The 19,229-nt window shown below is 57.8% G+C and overlaps 1 protein-coding gene across 1 annotated transcript in view; it reads right to left on the minus strand.

The window, feature by feature from the left end:
• LOC144677181 (kremen protein 2-like) overlaps positions 1-17,830 on the minus strand; it is a gene marked incomplete at its 3' end in the record, with an annotated part of 26,406 nt that extends 8,576 nt beyond the window's left edge. The window contains exons 1-2 of the mRNA XM_078537371.1: positions 17,660-17,830; positions 384-555 (exon numbers count right to left, since the gene is read on the minus strand). Coding sequence (XP_078393497.1) covers positions 384-555; positions 17,660-17,732 — 245 coding nt within the window. The remainder of the gene's footprint in view (positions 1-383; positions 556-17,659) is intronic.
• Positions 17,831-19,229: the final 1,399 nt, after the last annotated feature.

Below are 19,229 nucleotides of genomic sequence, written 5' to 3' on the forward strand. Positions count from 1 at the left end.
CTACTACCCTCCCTATCTCTGTAACCTCCTCCAGCCCCTACTACCCCTCCCTATCTCTGTAACCTCCTCCAACCCTCCCTATCTCTGTAACCTCCTCCAGCCCCCTACAGCCCTCCCTCTCTCTGTCGGGGGTTACGAGGGGAGGAACAGACAGGAAAAGTGGAGTCGAGGACATAATCGGATCAGCTGCCATCTTATCGAATGGGGGGTGGGAGAAAGCAGGCTGGAGAGGGGCCGAATGGCCTACCCCCCTCTCAATCGGACGATCTCGTGCGCCCGTGTCCTGGCGTAATCGAACCGGCTTTGCCACGCTCTTCACCTCCCCGCCTCCACCACCCCTTACCACCCCCACCCACCGTCCCAGCGATGACTGACTGACTGACCGGCAGTAGTTGTGGTTCCCCAGCCCCCACTGGCCGTCGGGGTACTTGAGCGTGTTGTAGGTGTGCTGGTGGGTCTGGTTCCAGTAGAGGCAAACGTTCCCGTTCTCCGGCGAGGTCCGGTCCTGCTGGCCCCGGTAATCGGCGCCATTCACCCTGAAGCACTCGGAGATTTCTAGGAGGGGACAGAGGCGGAATGGTGTGTCGGAGTTATTTCATACTCTCCTTCTCCCCACCGCCAACCCCCCAGCTCCGTGGGGCTCGGACACCAGTTCGCCCAGCACCAGTTATCATCGATCATATCTCTCGGATCTAATCAGCCAACCTCAGTACCGTCCCATAACCCAACACCTCGGTTAGACCACACTTGGAGCACCGCGCGCAGTTCCGGTCTCCGTATCCCCCTCGGTTAGACCACACTCGGAGCACTGTGCACAGTTCCGGTCTCCATATCCCTCGGTTAGACCACACTCGGAGCATTGTGCACAGTTCTGGTCTCCATATCTCTGTTAGACCACACTCGGAGCACTGTGCACAGTTCTGGTCTCCGTATCCCTCGGTTAGACCACACTCGGAGCACTGTGCACAGTTCCGGTCTCCGTATCCCTAAGTGAGACCACACTCGGAGCACTGTGCACAGTTCTGGTCTCCGTATCCCCCTCGGTTAGACCACACTCGGAGCACTGTGCACAGTTCCAGTCTTCGTATCCCCCTCGGTTAGACCACACTCGGAGCACCATGCACAGTTCCGGTCTCCGTATCCCCTCGGTTAGACCACACTCGGAGCACTGTGCACAGTTCTGGTCTCTGTATCCCTCGGTTAGACCACACTCAGTGCACTGTGCACAGTTCCGATCTCCATATCCCTCAGTTAGACCACATTCGGAGCACTGTGCACAGTTCCAGTCTCTGTATACCTAAGTTAGACCACACTCGGTGCACTGTGTACAGTTCTGGTCTCCGTATACCTGGGTTAGACCACACTTGGAGCACTGTGCACAGTTCCGGTGTCCGTATCCCCCTCGGTTAGACCACACTCGGAGCACTGTGCACAGTTCTGGTCTCCGTATCCCTCGGTTAGACCACAGTCGGAGCACCGTGCACAGTTCCGGTGTCCGTATCCCCCTCGGTTAGACCACACTCGGAGCACTATGCACAGTTCCTGTCTCCGTATCCCTCTCGGTTAGACCACACTCGGAGCACTGTGCACAGTTCCGGTCTCCGTATCCCCTCGGTTAGACCACACTCGGAGCACTGTGCACAGTTCTGGTCTCCGTATCCCTCGGTTAGACCACACTCGGAGCACTGTGCACAGTTCCGGTCTCCATATCCCTCGGTTAGACCACACTCGGAGCACTGTGCATAGTTCTGGTCTCCGTATCTCTGTTAGACCACACTCGGAGCACTGTGCACAGATCCGGTCTCCGTATCCCCTCGGCTAGACCACACTCGGAGCACTGTGCACAGTTCCGGTCTCCGTATCCCCTCGGTTAGACCACACTCGGAGCACTGTGCACAGTTCTGGTCTCCGTATCCCTCGGTTAGACCACACTCGGTGCACCGTGCACAGTTCCGGTCTCCATATCCCCCTTGGTTAGACCACACTCGGAGCACTGTGCACAGTTCTGGTCTCCGTATCCCTCGGTTAGACCACACTCGGAGCACCGTGCACAGTTCCGGTCTCCATATCCCCCTTGGTTAGACCACACTCGGAGCACCGTGCACAGTTCTGGTCTCCGTATCCCCTTGGTTAGACCACATTCGGAGCACCGTGCGCAGTTCCGGTCTCCGTATCCCTCGGTTAGACCACACTGGGAGCACTGTGCACAGTTCCGGTCTCCGTATCCCTCGGTTAGACCACACTCGGTGCACTGTGTACAGTTCTGGTCTCCATATCCCTCAGTTAGGCCACACTCGGAGCACTGTGCACAGTTCCGGTCTCCATATCCCTCGGTTAGACCACACTGGGAGCACTGTGCACAGTTCTGGTCTCTGTATACCTAAGTTAGACCACACTCGGAGCACTGTGCACAGTTCTGGTCTCCATATCCCTCGGTTAGACCACACTCGGAGCACCGTGCACAGTTCTGGTCTCCATATCCCTCGGTTAGACCACACTCGGAGCACTGTGCACAGTTCTGGTCTCCGTATCCCTCGGTTAGACCACACTCGGAGCACTGAGCACAGTCCTAGTCTCCATATCCCTCGGTTAGACCACACTCGGAGCACTGTGCACAGTTCTGGTCTCCGTATCCCTCGGTTAGACCACACTTGGAGCACTGTGCACAGTCCCGGTCTCCATATGTTAAAGAGGGTGTAGAGGGGATGGTTCTACAGTGTGTGACTCGATTAACATGATAACCTAGAGGCTAGAGTGACCAGGACAAATTAAACAGGCTGGGGCTCTATTCTCTGGAAAAGAGAAGGTTGAGTTGGCGTGTGACCTGGTCTTTAAGGTTATGAAAGGGGTTCGATGGTGTAGACATAGGGAAGATGTTTCCACTTGTTAGTGAGACCAGAACGAGGGGAAACATCAATATCAGACGGTCACTAATAAATCCCATCGGGGAATTCAGGAGAAACGTCTTTACCCAGAGAGCGGGGAGAATGTGGGACTCACCCCCATGGGGAGAATGTGGGACTTGCTCCCACGGGGAGAATGTGGGTCTCGCTCCCACAAGGAGTGGGGGGAGAATGTGGGACTCGCTCCCGCGGGGAGCGGGGGAGAATGTGGGACTCGCTCCCACGGGGAGCGGGGAGAATGTGGGACTCGCTCCCACGGGGAGTGGTCAAGGTGAATCGTGTCGATGTGTTTAAGGAGGGGAAACTGGATAAACACATGAGGGAGAGAGGATTAGAAGGATACGGGGACAGGGGGAGGGGGAAATGAAGGGCGGGGTTCTGGGAGGACAGCACGGAGAGATGGGGCTGAAAGGCCAGTTTTGTTGTCAATACTCCTCAACTACAGTGTGCTGGGTGTAGAGAGGTTTGACAGACACAGAGTATGTGTGTATGTGTGTGTGTGTGTGTGTGTGTGTGTGTGTGAGAGAGAGAGAGAGAGAGGGAGAGAGAGAGAGAGAGAGAGTTAGTGTGAGTGTGTGTGTGTGAGAGAGAGAGAGAGAGAGAGAGAGAGAGAGAGAGAGAGTGAGTGAGTGTGAGTGTGTGTGTGAGAGAGAGAGAGAGAGAGAGTGTGTGTGTGAGAGAGCGAGAAAGTGTGTGTATGTGTGAGAGAGAGTGTGTATGTGTGAGAGAGAGAGTGTGTATGTGAGAGACAGAGAGAGAGAGAGTGTGTGTGTGTGTGTGTGAGAGAGAGTGTTTGGGTCTGTGTGTGAGTGCGTGTGTGCGCGGGCATGTGTGTGGGTGTGCGTGTGTGTATGTGTGAGAGTGTATGCGTGATAGTGTGTGTGTTAGTGTGTGTGTAAATGTGTGTGTGTGTAAATGTGTGTGTGTTAGTGTGTGTATGCGTGATAGTGTATGTACGCGTATGTGCGATAGTGTGTGTGTGCGTGTGTGTGTATGTATGCTTGTGTGTGTATGCGTGATAGTGTGTGTGTGATTGTGTGTGTGTGTGTGTGTATGCTTGTGCATGTGTGATTGAGTGTGTGCGCGCAATAGTGTGTGTATGCGTATGTGTGATTGTGCATGTGTGATTGTGCGTGTGTGTGTGATAGTGTGTGACAGTGCGTGTGTATGTGTGTGGTTGTGCGCGTGTGTGTATGTGTATGTATGTGTGTGTGTGTATGTGTGATAGTGTGTGACAGTGTGTGTGGTTGTGTGTGTGTGTGTGTGTATGCGTATGTATGTGATTATGTGTGTGTGTGTATGCGGGATAGTGTGTGTGTATGTATGTGATTATGTGTGTGTGTGATAGTGTGTGACAGTGAGTGTGTATGTGTGTGGCTGTGTGTGTGTGTGTATGTGATTATGTGTGTGTGTGTGTGTGATAGTGTGTGTGTATGTGATTATGTGTGTGTGTGTGTGTGTGTGTGTGTGTGTATGTGTGTATGTGATTATGTGTGTGTGTGTGTGTGATAGTGTGTGACAGTGAGTGTGTATGTGTGTGGCTGTGTGTGTGTGTGTATGTGATTATGTGTGTGTGTGTGTGTGTGATAGTGTGTGTGTATGTGATTATGTGTGTGTGTGGGTGTGTGTGTGTGTGTATGTGTGTATGTGATTATGTGTGTGTGTGTGTGTGTGTGTGATAGTGTGTGTGTGGGTTTGGCAGTGGGTTACTGTAGCAGACATCTGCACAATTTGAAAGGGATTATTTGAAAGTTAGTTTACAATGGCTGTGCTTTCCCACAGGCACCTCCTCCCCGCCGGGCACCCACACGGGCTGACCTTCTCCTTTTGATCTCTTTTCTATTCTCTCATCGCAACTTTTAAAAGCTTCTCTAATCGCCCCTTTTCATGTCAGTCTCCTGAGAGAGTGCTTCAAGCCAGGGAGGGGCCTGTCTGTACAGCTTCCGAGCTCTCAACGCCTGTCACCTCCCCTCACACTCGCTCACTTCCCACTGTACTCTCCCTGCCTGTCTCTCTCACTCTCCCTCTCTCCCTGTCTGTCTCTCTCACTGTCCCTCTCTCCCGCACGGTGTCTCTCTCCCTCTCTCCCGCACGATGTCACTCTCCCTCTCTCCCGCACGGTGTCACTCTCCCTCTCTCCCGCACGGTCTCACTCTCCCTCTCTCCCGCACGGTCTCACTCTCCCTCTCTCCCACACAGTCTCACTCTCCCTCTCTCCCACACAGTCTCACTCTCCCTCTCTCCCACACAGTCTCACTCTCCCTCTCTCCCGCACAGTCTCACTCTCCCTCTCTCCCGCACGGTCTCACTCTCCCTCTCTCCCACACAGTGTCCCTCTCCCTCTCTCCCACACTGGGTCCCTCTCCCTCTCTCCCACACTGGGTCCCTCTCCCTCTCTCCCACACTGGGTCCCTCTCCCTCTCTCCCACACTGGGTCCCTCTCCCTCTCTCCCACACTGGGTCCCTCTCCCTCTCTCCCACACTGAGTCACTCTCCCTCTCTCCCACACTGGTCACTCTCCCTCTCTCCCACACTGGGTCACTCTCCCTCTCTCCCACACTGGGTCACTCTCCCTCTCTCCCACACTGGGTCACTCTCCCTCTCTCCCACACTGGGTCACTCTCCCTCTCTCCCACACTGGGTCACTCTCCCTCTCTCCCACACTGGGTCACTCTCCCTCTCTCCCACACTGGGTCACTCTCCCTCTCTCCCACACTGGGTCACTCTCCCTCTCTCCCACACTGGGTCACTCTCCCTCTCTCCCACACTGGGTCACTCTCCCTCTCTCCCACACTGGGTCACTCTCCCTCTCTCCCACACTGGGTCACTCTCCCTCTCTCCCACACTGGGTCACTCTCCCTCTCTCCCACACTGGGTCACTCTCCCTCTCTCCCACACTGGGTCACTCTCCCTCTCTCCCACACTGGGTCACTCTCCCTCTCTCCCACACTGGGTCACTCTCCCTCTCTCCCACACTGGGTCACTCTCCCTCTCTCCCACACTGGGTCACTCTCCCTCTCTCCCACACTGGGTCACTCTCCCTCTCTCCCACACTGGGTCACTCTCCCTCTCTCCCACACTGGGTCACTCTCCCTCTCTCCCACACTGGGTCACTCTCCCTCTCTCCCACACTGGGTCACTCTCCCTCTCTCCCACACTGGGTCACTCTCCCTCTCTCCCACACTGGGTCACTCTCCCTCTCTCCCACACTGGGTCACTCTCCCTCTCTCCCACACTGGGTCACTCTCCCTCTCTCCCACACTGGGTCACTCTCCCTCTCTCCCACACTGGGTCACTCTCCCTCTCTCCCACACTGGGTCACTCTCCCTCTCTCCCACACTGGGTCACTCTCCCTCTCTCCCACACTGGGTCACTCTCCCTCTCTCCCACACTGGGTCACTCTCCCTCTCTCCCACACTGGGTCACTCTCCCTCTCTCCCACCACTGGGTCACTCTCCCTCTCTCCCACACTGGGTCACTCTCCCTCTCTCCCACACTGGGTCACTCTCCCTCTCTCCCACACTGGGTCACTCTCCCTCTCTCCCACACTGGGTCACTCTCCCTCTCTCCCACACTGGGTCACTCTCCCTCTCTCCCCCACTGGGTCCCTCTCCCTCTCTCCCACACGGTGTCCCTCTCCCTCTCTCCCACACAGTCTCACTCTCCCTCTCTCCCACACTGGGTCCCTCTCCCTCTCTCCCACACTGGGTCCCTCTCCCTCTCTCCCACACGGTGTCTCTCTCCCTCTCTCCCACACTGGGTCACTCTCCCTCTCTCCCACACTGGGTCACTCTCCCTCTCTCCCCACACTGGGTCACTCTCCCTCTCTCCCACACTGGGTCACTCTCCCTCTCTCCCACACTGGGTCACTCTCCCTCTCTCCCACACTGGGTCACTCTCCCTCTCTCCCACACTGGGTCCCTCTCCCTCTCTCCCACACGGTGTCTCTCTCCCTCTCTCCACACTGGGTCACTCTCCCTCTCTCCCACACTGGGTCACTCTCCCTCTCTCCCACACTGGGTCACTCTCCCTCTCTCCCACACTGGGTCACTCTCCCTCTCTCCCGCACAGTCTCACTCTCCCTCTCTCCCGCACAGTCTCACTCTCCCTCTCTCCCACACAGGGTCACTCTCCCTCTCTCCCGCACAGTCTCACTCTCCCTCTCTCCCGCACAGTCTCACTCTCCCTCTCTCCCGCACAGTCTCACTCTCCCTCTCTCCCACACAGGGTCACTCTCCCTCTCTCCCACTCGGTGTCACTCTCCTCTCTCCCACACTGGGTCACTCTCCCTCTCTCCCACACTGGGTCACTCTCCCTCTCTCCCACACTGGGTCACTCTCCCTCTCTCCCACACTGGTCACTCTCCCTCTCTCCCACACTGGGTCACTCTCCCTCTCTCCCACACTGGGTCACTCTCCCTCTCTCCCACACTGGGTCACTCTCCCTCTCTCCCACACTGGGTCACTCTCCCTCTCTCCCACACTGGGTCACTCTCCCTCTCTCCCACACTGGGTCACTCTCCCTCTCTCCCACACTGGGTCACTCTCCCTCTCTCCCACACTGGGTCACTCTCCCTCTCTCCCACACTGGGTCACTCTCCCTCTCTCCCACACTGGGTCACTCTCCCTCTCTCCCACACTGGGTCACTCTCCCTCTCTCCCACACTGGGTCACTCTCCCTCTCTCCCACACTGGGTCACTCTCCCTCTCTCCCACACTGGGTCACTCTCCCTCTCTCCCACACTGGGTCACTCTCCCTCTCTCCACACTGGGTCACTCTCCCTCTCTCCCACACTGGGTCACTCTCCCTCTCTCCCACACTGGGTCACTCTCCCTCTCTCCCACACTGGGTCACTCTCCCTCTCTCCCACACTGGGTCACTCTCCCTCTCTCCCACACTGGGTCACTCTCCCTCTCTCCCACACTGGGTCACTCTCCCTCTCTCCCACACTGGGTCACTCTCCCTCTCTCCACACTGGGTCACTCTCCCTCTCTCCCACACTGGGTCACTCTCCCTCTCTCCCACACTGGGTCACTCTCCCTCTCTCCCACACTGGGTCACTCTCCCTCTCTCCCACACTGGGTCACTCTCCCTCTCTCCCACACTGGGTCACTCTCCCTCTCTCCCACACTGGGTCACTCTCCCTCTCTCCCACACTGGGTCACTCTCCCTCTCTCCCACACTGGGTCACTCTCCCTCTCTCCCACACTGGGTCACTCTCCCTCTCTCCCACACTGGGTCACTCTCCCTCTCTCCCACACTGGGTCACTCTCCCCTCTCTCCCACACTGGGTCACTCTCCCTCTCTCCCACACTGGGTCACTCTCCCTCTCTCCCACACTGGGTCACTCTCCCTCTCTCCCACACTGGGTCACTCTCCCTCTCTCCCACACTGGGTCACTCTCCCTCTCTCCCACACTGGGTCACTCTCCCTCTCTCCCACACTGGGTCACTCTCCCTCTCTCCCACACTGGGTCACTCTCCCTCTCTCCCACACTGGGTCACTCTCCCTCTCTCCCACACTGGGTCCCTCTCCCTCTCTCCCACACGGTGTCCCTCTCCCTCTCTCCCACACAGTCTCACTCTCCCTCTCTCCCACACTGGGTCCCTCTCCCTCTCTCCCACACTGGGTCCCTCTCCCTCTCTCCCACACGGTGTCTCTCTCCCTCTCTCCCACACTGGGTCACTCTCCCTCTCTCCCACACTGGGTCACTCTCCCTCTCTCCCACACTGGGTCACTCTCCCTCTCTCCCACACTGGGTCACTCTCCCTCTCTCCCACACTGGGTCACTCTCCCTCTCTCCCACACTGGGTCCCTCTCCCTCTCTCCCACACGGTGTCTCTCTCCCTCTCTCCCACACTGGGTCACTCTCCCTCTCTCCCACACTGGGTCACTCTCCCTCTCTCCCACACTGGGTCACTCTCCCTCTCTCCCACACTGGGTCACTCTCCCTCTCTCCCGCACAGTCTCACTCTCCCTCTCTCCCACACAGGGTCACTCTCCCTCTCTCCCGCACAGTCTCACTCTCCCTCTCTCCCGCACAGTCTCACTCTCCCTCTCTCCCACACAGGGTCACTCTCCCTCTCTCCCACACTGGGTCACTCTCCCTCTCTCCCACGCGGTGTCACTCTCCCTCTCTCCCACACTGGGTCACTCTCCCTCTCTCCCACACTGGGTCACTCTCCCTCTCTCCCACACTGGGTCACTCTCCCTCTCTCCCACACTGGGTCACTCTCCCTCTCTCCCACACTGGGTCACTCTCCCTCTCTCCCACACTGGGTCACTCTCCCTCTCTCCCACACTGGGTCACTCTCCCTCTCTCCCACACTGGGTCACTCTCCCTCTCTCCCACACTGGGTCACTCTCCCTCTCTCCCACACTGGGTCACTCTCCCTCTCTCCCACACTGGGTCACTCTCCCTCTCTCCCACACTGGGTCACTCTCCCTCTCTCCCACACTGGGTCACTCTCCTCTCTCCCACACTGGGTCACTCTCCCTCTCTCCCACACTGGGTCACTCTCCCTCTCTCCCACACTGGGTCACTCTCCCTCTCTCCCACACGGTGTCTCTCTCCCTCTCTCCCACACGGTGTCCCTCTCCCTCTCTCCCGCACGGTGTCCCTCTCCCTCTCTCCCGCACGGTGTCCCTCTCCCTCTCTCCCGCACGGTGTCCCTCTCCCTCTCTCCCGCACTGGGTCACTCTCCCTCTCTCCCGCACTGGGTCACTCTCCCTCTCTCCCGCACTGGGTCACTCTCCCTCTCTCCCGCACTGGGTCACTCTCCCTCTCTCCCGCACTGGGTCACTCTCCCTCTCTCCCGCACTGGGTCACTCTCCCTCTCTCCCGCACTGGGTCACTCTCCCTCTCTCCCGCACTGGGTCACTCTCCCTCTCTCCCGCACTGGGTCACTCTCCCTCTCTCCCGCACTGGGTCACTCTCCCTCTCTCCCGCACTGGGTCACTCTCCCTCTCTCCCACACTGGGTCACTCTCCCTCTCTCCCACACTGGGTCACTCTCCCTCTCTCCCACACTGGGTCACTCTCCCTCTCTCCCACACTGGGTCACTCTCCCTCTCTCCCACACTGGGTCACTCTCCCTCTCTCCCACACTGGGTCACTCTCCCTCTCTCCCACACTGGGTCACTCTCCCTCTCTCCCACACTGGGTCACTCTCCCTCTCTCCCACACTGGGTCACTCTCCCTCTCTCCCACACTGGGTCACTCTCCCTCTCTCCCACACTGGGTCACTCTCCCTCTCTCCCACACTGGGTCACTCTCCCTCTCTCCCACACTGGGTCACTCTCCCTCTCTCCCACACTGGGTCACTCTCCCTCTCTCCCACACTGGGTCACTCTCCCTCTCTCCCACACTGGGTCACTCTCCCTCTCTCCCACACTGGGTCACTCTCCCTCTCTCCCACACTGGGTCACTCTCCCTCTCTCCCACACTGGGTCACTCTCCCTCTCTCCCACACTGGGTCCCTCTCCCTCTCTCCCACACTGGGTCCCTCTCCCTCTCTCCCACACTGGGTCCCTCTCCCTCTCTCCCACACTGGGTCCCTCTCCCTCTCTCCCACACTGGGTCCCTCTCCCTCTCTCCCACACTGGGTCACTCTCCCTCTCTCCCACACTGGGTCACTCTCCCTCTCTCCCACACTGGGTCACTCTCCCTCTCTCCCACACTGGGTCACTCTCCCTCTCTCCCACACTGGGTCACTCTCCCTCTCTCCCACACTGGGTCACTCTCCCTCTCTCCCACACTGGGTCACTCTCCCTCTCTCCCACACTGGGTCACTCTCCCTCTCTCCCACACTGGGTCACTCTCCCTCTCTCCCACACTGGGTCACTCTCCCTCTCTCCCACACTGGGTCACTCTCCCTCTCTCCCACACTGGGTCACTCTCCCTCTCTCCCACACTGGGTCACTCTCCCTCTCTCCCACACTGGGTCACTCTCCCTCTCTCCCACACTGGGTCACTCTCCCTCTCTCCCACACTGGGTCACTCTCCCTCTCTCCCACACTGGGTCACTCTCCCTCTCTCCCACACTGGGTCACTCTCCCTCTCTCCCACACTGGGTCACTCTCCCTCTCTCCCACACTGGGTCACTCTCCCTCTCTCCCACACTGGGTCACTCTCCCTCTCTCCCACACTGGGTCACTCTCCCTCTCTCCCACACTGGGTCACTCTCCCTCTCTCCCACACTGGGTCACTCTCCCTCTCTCCCACACTGGGTCACTCTCCCTCTCTCCCACACTGGGTCACTCTCCCTCTCTCCCACACTGGGTCACTCTCCCTCTCTCCCACACTGGGTCACTCTCCCTCTCTCCCACACTGGGTCACTCTCCCTCTCTCCCACACTGGGTCACTCTCCCTCTCTCCCACACTGGGTCACTCTCCCTCTCTCCCACACTGGGTCACTCTCCCTCTCTCCCACACTGGGTCACTCTCCCTCTCTCCCACACTGGGTCACTCTCCCTCTCTCCCACACTGGGTCACTCTCCCTCTCTCCCACACTGGGTCACTCTCCCTCTCTCCCACACTGGGTCACTCTCCCTCTCTCCCACACTGGGTCACTCTCCCTCTCTCCCACACTGGGTCACTCTCCCTCTCTCCCACACTGGGTCACTCTCCCTCTCTCCCACACTGGGTCACTCTCCCTCTCTCCCACACTGGGTCACTCTCCCTCTCTCCCACACTGGGTCACTCTCCCTCTCTCCCACACTGGGTCACTCTCCCTCTCTCCCACACTGGGTCACTCTCCCTCTCTCCCACACTGGGTCACTCTCCCTCTCTCCCACACTGGGTCACTCTCCCTCTCTCCCACACTGGGTCACTCTCCCTCTCTCCCACACTGGGTCACTCTCCCTCTCTCCCACACTGGGTCACTCTCCCTCTCTCCCACACTGGGTCACTCTCCCTCTCTCCCACACTGGGTCACTCTCCCTCTCTCCCACACTGGGTCACTCTCCCTCTCTCCCACACTGGGTCACTCTCCCTCTCTCCCACACTGGGTCACTCTCCCTCTCTCCCACACTGGGTCACTCTCCCTCTCTCCCACACTGGGTCACTCTCCCTCTCTCCCACACTGGGTCACTCTCCCTCTCTCCCACACTGGGTCACTCTCCCTCTCTCCCACACTGGGTCACTCTCCCTCTCTCCCACACTGGGTCACTCTCCCTCTCTCCCACACTGGGTCACTCTCCCTCTCTCCCACACTGGGTCACTCTCCCTCTCTCCCACACTGGGTCACTCTCCCTCTCTCCCACACTGGGTCACTCTCCCTCTCTCCCACACTGGGTCACTCTCCCTCTCTCCCACACAGTCTCACTCTCCCTCTCTCCCACACTGGGTCACTCTCCCTCTCTTCCACACTGGGTCACTCTCCCTCTCTCCCACACTGGGTCACTCTCCCTCTCTCCCACACTGGGTCACTCTCCCTCTCTCCCACACTGGGTCACTCTCCCTCTCTCCCACACTGGGTCACTCTCCCTCTCTCCCACACGGTGTCTCTCTCCCTCTCTCCCACACTGGGTCACTCTCCCTCTCTCCCACACTGGGTCACTCTCCCTCTCTCCCACACTGGGTCCCTCTCCCTCTCTCCCACACTGGGTCACTCTCCCTCTCTCCCACACTGGGTCACTCTCCCTCTCTCCCACACTGGGTCACTCTCCCTCTCTCCCACACTGGGTCACTCTCCCTCTCTCCCACACTGGGTCACTCTCCCTCTCTCCCACACTGGGTCACTCTCCCTCTCTCCCACACTGGGTCACTCTCCCTCTCTCCCGCACAGTCTCACTCTCCCTCTCTCCCACACTGGATCACTCTCCCTCTCTCCCACACTGGGTCACTCTCCCTCTCTCCCACACTGGGTCACTCTCCCTCTCTCCCACACTGGGTCACTCTCCCTCTCTCCCACACGGTGTTATGGGGTTACAGTGATGATTACAGACACACGGTGTTGTTTATGGGGTCACGGTGACGGTTCCGGGTCACGGTGACGGTTAAAGGGGTCACGGTGACGGCTAAAGGGGTCACGGTGACGGTTAAAGGGGTCACGGTGACGGCTAAAGGGGTCACGGTGACGGCTAAAGGGGTCACGGTGACGGCTAAAGGGGTCACGGTGACGGCTAAAGGGGTCACGGTGACGGCTAAAGGGGTCACGGTGACGGCTAAAGGGGTCACGGTGACGGCTAAAGGGGTCACGGTGACGGCTAAAGGGGTCACGGTGACGGTTATGGGGTCACGGTGACGGTTATGGGGTCACGGTGACGGTTATGGGGTCACGGTGACGGTTATGGGGTCACGGTGACGGCTAAAGGGGTCACGGTGACGGTTATGGGGTCACGGTGATGGTTATGGGGTCACGGTGACGGCTAAAGGGGTCACGGTGACGGTTATGGGGTCACGGTGACGGCTAAAGGGGTCACGGTGACGGTTAAAGGGGTCACGGTGACGGCTAAAGGGGTCACGGTGACGGCTAAAGGGGTCACGGTGACGGTTAAGGGGTCACGGTGACGGTTATGGGGTCACGGTGACGGTTACGGGGTCACGGTGACAGCTAAAGGGGTCACGGTGACGGCTAAAGGGGTCACGGTGACGGCTAAAGGGGTCACGGTGACGGTTATGGGGTCACGGTGACGGTTATGGGGTCACGGTGTTGGTTAAGGGGTCACGGTGATGGTTATGGGGTGACGGTGACGGCTAAAGGGGTCACGGTGTTGGTTATGGGGTGACGGTGTTGGTTAAGGGGTAACGGTGTTGGTTATGGGGTCACGGTGATGGTTATGGGGTCACGGTGATGGTTATGGGGTCACGGTGACGGTTATGGGGTCACGGTGATGGTTACGGGGTCACGGTGACAGTTATGGGGTCATGGCATTGGTTACGGGGTCACGGTGATGGCTAAAGGGGTCACGGTGTTGGTTATGGGGTCACGGTGTTGGTTATAGGGTCACGGTGATGGTTATAAGGTCGCGGTGACGGTTATGGGGTTGCGGTGATGGTTATGGGGTCACGGTGTTGGTTACGGGGGTCACGGTGACGGTTACGGGGTCACGGTGACGGTTACGGGGTCACGGTGTTGGACATCCTGGCTAAAGGAGCAGCCTCGCAGTGGGTGAGGCTCTGACCGGACACAGGCAGCACTTGTGGGAAACCCGTCACACCCGGGAAACGCCTGCCAATCCCAACCCCCCTGTACCTCGCCGAGCCTCCGCTGGGAGGGCCCTCGCTTCTACCCCTCATTCTGAGAGACATCACCTCCAAACACTCCCTGGGACTCAGTACCCGCACCCACCCCCTCACCCCCCACTCCACCATTACGGTCGCCCCACCCGTTTTACCCCGCGAAGACCCCTCGCCCGCCGACCCCCACCAACCCTTTGCCACCAAAGGGCTGGTGGTCAGCGGTTGGCAGTTATCAAGGTCAGTTCAACCGTCCGAGGGGAGGGGGAAAGTCCATTGCCAACGATCGCCCCCTCCCCTGGCGACCGGGAACCTGGCTTCAGCAATGGCCAGGGCAGGAGAGGTTGGGAGTTGGGAGAGGGGTGGGACAGAGAGGGTCACCTACCGTCCATAAGACAGCAAAGCAGCTCCAGAGGCTGGTGCGATGATCGAGACCAATCGGACCCCGAGCCACACGAGGAGACCTTAGGGACGGGCGAGAGAGAGCTCGGACAAAGAGGCCGGGTTTTAAGGAGCGTCTTAAAGGAGGAGAGAGAGAGAGAGAGAGGGAGAGAGGGAGAGAGACGGAGAGGTTGAGTGAGGCAATTCTAGAGCTTAGGCCCCCACTCTCCCAGGCAGCTGAAGGCCCGGCCGCCAATGGCGGAGCGATGGGAATCGGGGGATGCTGGAGAGGCCGGGATTGGAGGAGCGCAGAGATCTCGGAGGGTCGTAGGAGGTTACAGAGATAGGGAGGGGTGTAAGGGGCTGGAGGAGGGTACAGAGATAGGGATGGGTGTAGGGGGCTGGAGGAGGTTACAGAGATAGAGAGGGTTGTAGGGGCTGGAGGAGGTTACAGAGATAGGGAGGGTTGTAGGGGGCTGGAGGAGGTTACAGAGATAGGGAGGGTTGTAGGGGGCTGGAGGAGGTTACAGAGATAGGGAGGGGTGTCGGGGCTGGAGGAGGTTACAGAAATAGGGAGGGTTGTAGGGGCTGGAGGAGGTTACAGAGATAGGGAGGGTTGTAGGGGCTGGAGGAGGTTACAGAGATAGGGAGGGTTGTAGGGGCTGGAGGAGGTTACAGAGATAGGGAGGGTTGTAGCGGCTGGAGGAGGTTACAGGGATAGGGAGGGGGTGTAGGGGCTGGAGGAGGTTACAGGGATAGTGAGGGTTGTAGGGGCTGGAGGAGGTTACAGGGATAGGGAGGGGTGTCAGAGTTGGACCCTTGCCTCTCAGGGAGGATGAGCTCCGAGGGCTGTTTTTGATGTTAGTAGAATTTGGGGCCCGGGATGGAGATGAGAGGGAAGAATTTGCCGTGTCTCTCATTTCAAAGGGACTTTCTTCGGTGTGAAGCCAGATTTCTTCCCCCCACCCCCTCCACAGCCACCAGCCCACATCAAGAAACATCTCAGCCGGCCCCTCTGGGTGAAAAACCACAACACAGGCGTTGCCAAGGGGAACAGAAATCCCGACCGGCAGAGCTCGACAGACCTCTCTCAAATCCCCCTTCCAGTCTGGAAATCCCCAGCTGCTTCTCCAAAAACCTCCCTCCCCCTCGCCTGCACCCCCACCCCCAGCCCCATCTCTGTAACGTCCTACACCCCTCCCCATCTCTGTAACCTCCTCCAGCCCCTACACCCCTCCCCATCTCTGTAACCTCCTCCAGCCCCTACAACCCTCCCTATCTCTGTAACCTCCTCCAGCCCCTACATCCCTCCCCATCTCTGTAACCCCCTTACAACTCTCCCCATCTCTGTAACCTCCTCCAGCCCCGACAACCCTCCCTATCTCTGTAACCTCCTCCAGCCCCTACAACCCTCCCTATCTCTGTAACCTCCTCCAGCCCCCTACACCCCTCCCTATCTCTGTAACCTCCTCCAGCCCCTACAACCCTCCCTATCTCTGTAACCTCCTCCAGCCCCTATACCCTCCCTATCTCTGTAACCTCCTCCAACCCCTACACCCCTCCCTATCTCTGTAACCTCCTCCAGCCCCTACAACCCTCCCTATCTCTGTAACCTCCTCCAGCCCCTACAACCCTCCCTATCTCTGTAACCTCCTCCAGCCCCCTACAACCCTCCCTATCTCTGTAACCCCCATACAACCCTCCCTATCTCTGTAACCTCCTCCAGCCCTTACACCCCTCCCTATCTCTGTAACCTCCTCCAGCCCCCTACACCCCTCCCTATCTCTGTAACCTCCTCCAGCCCCCTACACCCCTCCCTATCTCTGTAACCTCCTCCAGCCCCCTACACCCCTCCCTACCTCTGTAACCTCCTCCAGCCCCCGACAACCCTCCCTAGCTCTGTAACCTCCTCCAGCCCCTACAACCCTCCCTATCTCTGTAACCTCCCGGAGCCCCTACGCCCTTCCGAGATCTCTGCGCTCCTCCGATTCCGGCCTCTCGAGCATCCCCCGATTCCCGTCGCTCTTCCATCGGCAGCAACGAGAGGTCGCTGAACCCACCTTAACCAATTACCACCGGCACAACGTTACCTGCAACCGGGAGCAATGCCAAAGGAGATTGGCCACCGGACGCCACAATGCATAAAACACCTTTGTCACACCCCAGCCATTACATTCAAACATCACATGGGTACAAAATAATCTTCAAAAGGAGAACTAACCTTTTGTTCTCAATTATAAAACTTACACATAAATGTAATTGGTCTCTGAATCACCCCTTGTAGGAAACGCTGACTCCAAATTAGCTTGAGTTTGCAATCCAGCCTGCCTTAGATACACTGTCCATCCCCCTCTTGAACAAGGTGCCATTGTCTGTCAGACGCACTGCACCTGCCCTGGGAGTGTTTGATGGGGTCAGTGTAGAGGGAGCTTTACTCTGTATCTAACCCCGTGCTGTACCTGTCCTGGGAGTGTTTGGTGGGGACGGTGTAGAGGGAGCTTTACTCTGTATCTAACCCCGTGCTGTACCTGTCCTGGGAGTGTTTGATGGGGACGGTGTAGAGGGAGCTTTACTCTGTATCTAACCCCGTGCTGTCCCTGTCCTGGGAGTGTTTGATGGGGACGGTGTAGAGGGAGCTTTACTCTGTATCTAACCCCATGCTGTACCTGTCCTGGGAGTGTTTGATGGGGACAGTGTAAAGGGAGCTTTACTCTGTATCTAACCCCGTGCTATACCTGTCCTGGGAGTGTTTGATGGGGACGGTGTAGAGGGAGCTTTACTCTGTATCTAACCCCATGCTGTACCTGTCCTGGGAGTGTTTGATGGGGACAGTGTAAAGGGAGCTTTACTCTGTATCTAACCCCGTGCTGTACCTGTCCTGGGAGTGTTTGATGGGGACGGTGTAGAGGGAGCTTTACTCTGTATCTAACCCCGTGCTGTACCTGTCCTGGGAGTGTTTAATGGGGACGGTGTAGAGAGAGCTTTACTCTGTATCTAACCCCGTGCTGTACCTGTCCTGGGAGTGTTTGATGGGGACAGTGTAGATGGAGCTTTACTCTGTATCTAACCCCGTGCTGTAACCTGACGAATTAACCCTGGATTCTCAATACAGGAACCTCCCCCATCGCTGTACCTTTTTGTTTTGTCTGCTTCCCCTGACACTATGCATAGTGAACGGAGTGAAGTTTACTCACCTTCTCGGACATGGCAGAGAGACCCCCGCAGGTAAACCTCCAGAACCATCACCAGCTGCAGCCTCCAGATCATCTTCGCTCAATCCTCGACCTAGCACTGCGGAGCACCGGGACGTGAGAGAGAGAGAGACTCTGGCAGAGAGAGGGAGAGAGCAACGGAGAGCAAGTGAGAGGAAGAGAAAGAGAGAGAGAGAGAGAGAGAGAGAGAGGATGAAACAGAGTGAGCAGGAGAGGGAGACCGAGAAAAACTTAGAGAGATAGGGCGAGTGACAGAAAGAGAGAAAGAGAGAGTGACAGAGAGAGAGAGAGTGACAGAGAGAGAGAGAGAGAGAGAGTGACAGAGAGAGAGAGAGAGGGACAGAGAGAGAGAGAGAGTGACAGAGAGAGAGAGAGAGTGACAGAGAGAGAGAGAGAGGGACAGAGAGAGAGAGAGGGACAGAGAGAGAGAGAGAGAGAGAGTGACAGAGAGAGAGAGAGAGGGACAGAGAGAGAGAGAGAGGGACAGAGAGAGAGAGGGACAGAGAGAGAGAGACGGACAGAGAGAGAGAGACGGACAGAGAGAGAGAGGCGGACAGAGAGAGAGAAGGACAGAGAGAGAGAGACAGAGAGAGAGAGAGAGACGGGCAGAGAGAGAGACACGGACAGAGAGAGAGAGAAGGACAGAGAGAGAGAGAAGGACAGAGAGAGAGACACGGACAGAGAGAGAGGCGGACAGAGAGAGAGAGAGAGAGAGAGAAGGACAGAGAGAGAGAGAGAGAGAAGGACAGAGAGAGAGAGAAGGACAGAGAGAGAGACACGGACAGAGAGAGAGGCGGACAGAGAGAGAGAGGGACAGAGAGAGAGAGAGGGACAGAGAGAGAGAGGGACAGAGAGAGAGAGAGAGAGAGAAGGACAGAGAGAGAGAGAGAAGGACAGAGAGAGAGAGAGAGAGAGAAGGACAGAGAGAGAGAGAGAGAGAAGGACAGAGAGAGAGAGAGAGAGAGACAGAGAGAGAGAGAGAGAGAGCGAGAGAGAGAGAGAGAGAGAGAGAGAAGGACAGAGAGAGAGAGAGAGAAGGACAGAGAGAGAGAGGGAGAGAAGGACAGAGAGAGAGAGGGAGAGAAGGACAGAGAGAGAGAGAGAGAGAAGGACAGAGAGAGAGAGAGAGAGAAGGACAGAGAGAGAGAGAGAGAGAGAGGACAGAGAGAGAGAGAGAGAGAAGGACAGAGAGAGAGAGAGAGAGAGAAGGACAGAGAGAGAGAGAGAGAGAAGGACAGAGAGAGAGAGAGAGAGAAGGACAGAGAGAGAGAGAGAAGGACAGAGAGAGAGAGAGAGAGAAGGAAAGAGAGAGAGAGAGAGAAGGACAGAGAGAGAGAGAGAAGGACAGAGAGAGAGAGAGAAGGACAGAGAGAGAGAGAGAGAGAGAGAAGGACAGAGAGAGAGAGAGAGAGAAGGACAGAGAGAGAGAGAGAGAGAGAGAAGGACAGAGAGAGAGAGAGAGAGAAGGACAGAGAGAGAGAGAGAGGACAGAGAGAGAGAGAGAGAGAAGGACAGAGAGAGAGAGAGAGAGAGAGAAGGACAGAGAGAGAGA

This window comes from Cetorhinus maximus, unplaced genomic scaffold (assembly GCF_964194155.1).
Source record: "Cetorhinus maximus unplaced genomic scaffold, sCetMax3.hap1.1 HAP1_SCAFFOLD_2281, whole genome shotgun sequence".
NCBI classification, from domain to species: Eukaryota; Metazoa; Chordata; class Chondrichthyes; order Lamniformes; family Cetorhinidae; genus Cetorhinus; species Cetorhinus maximus.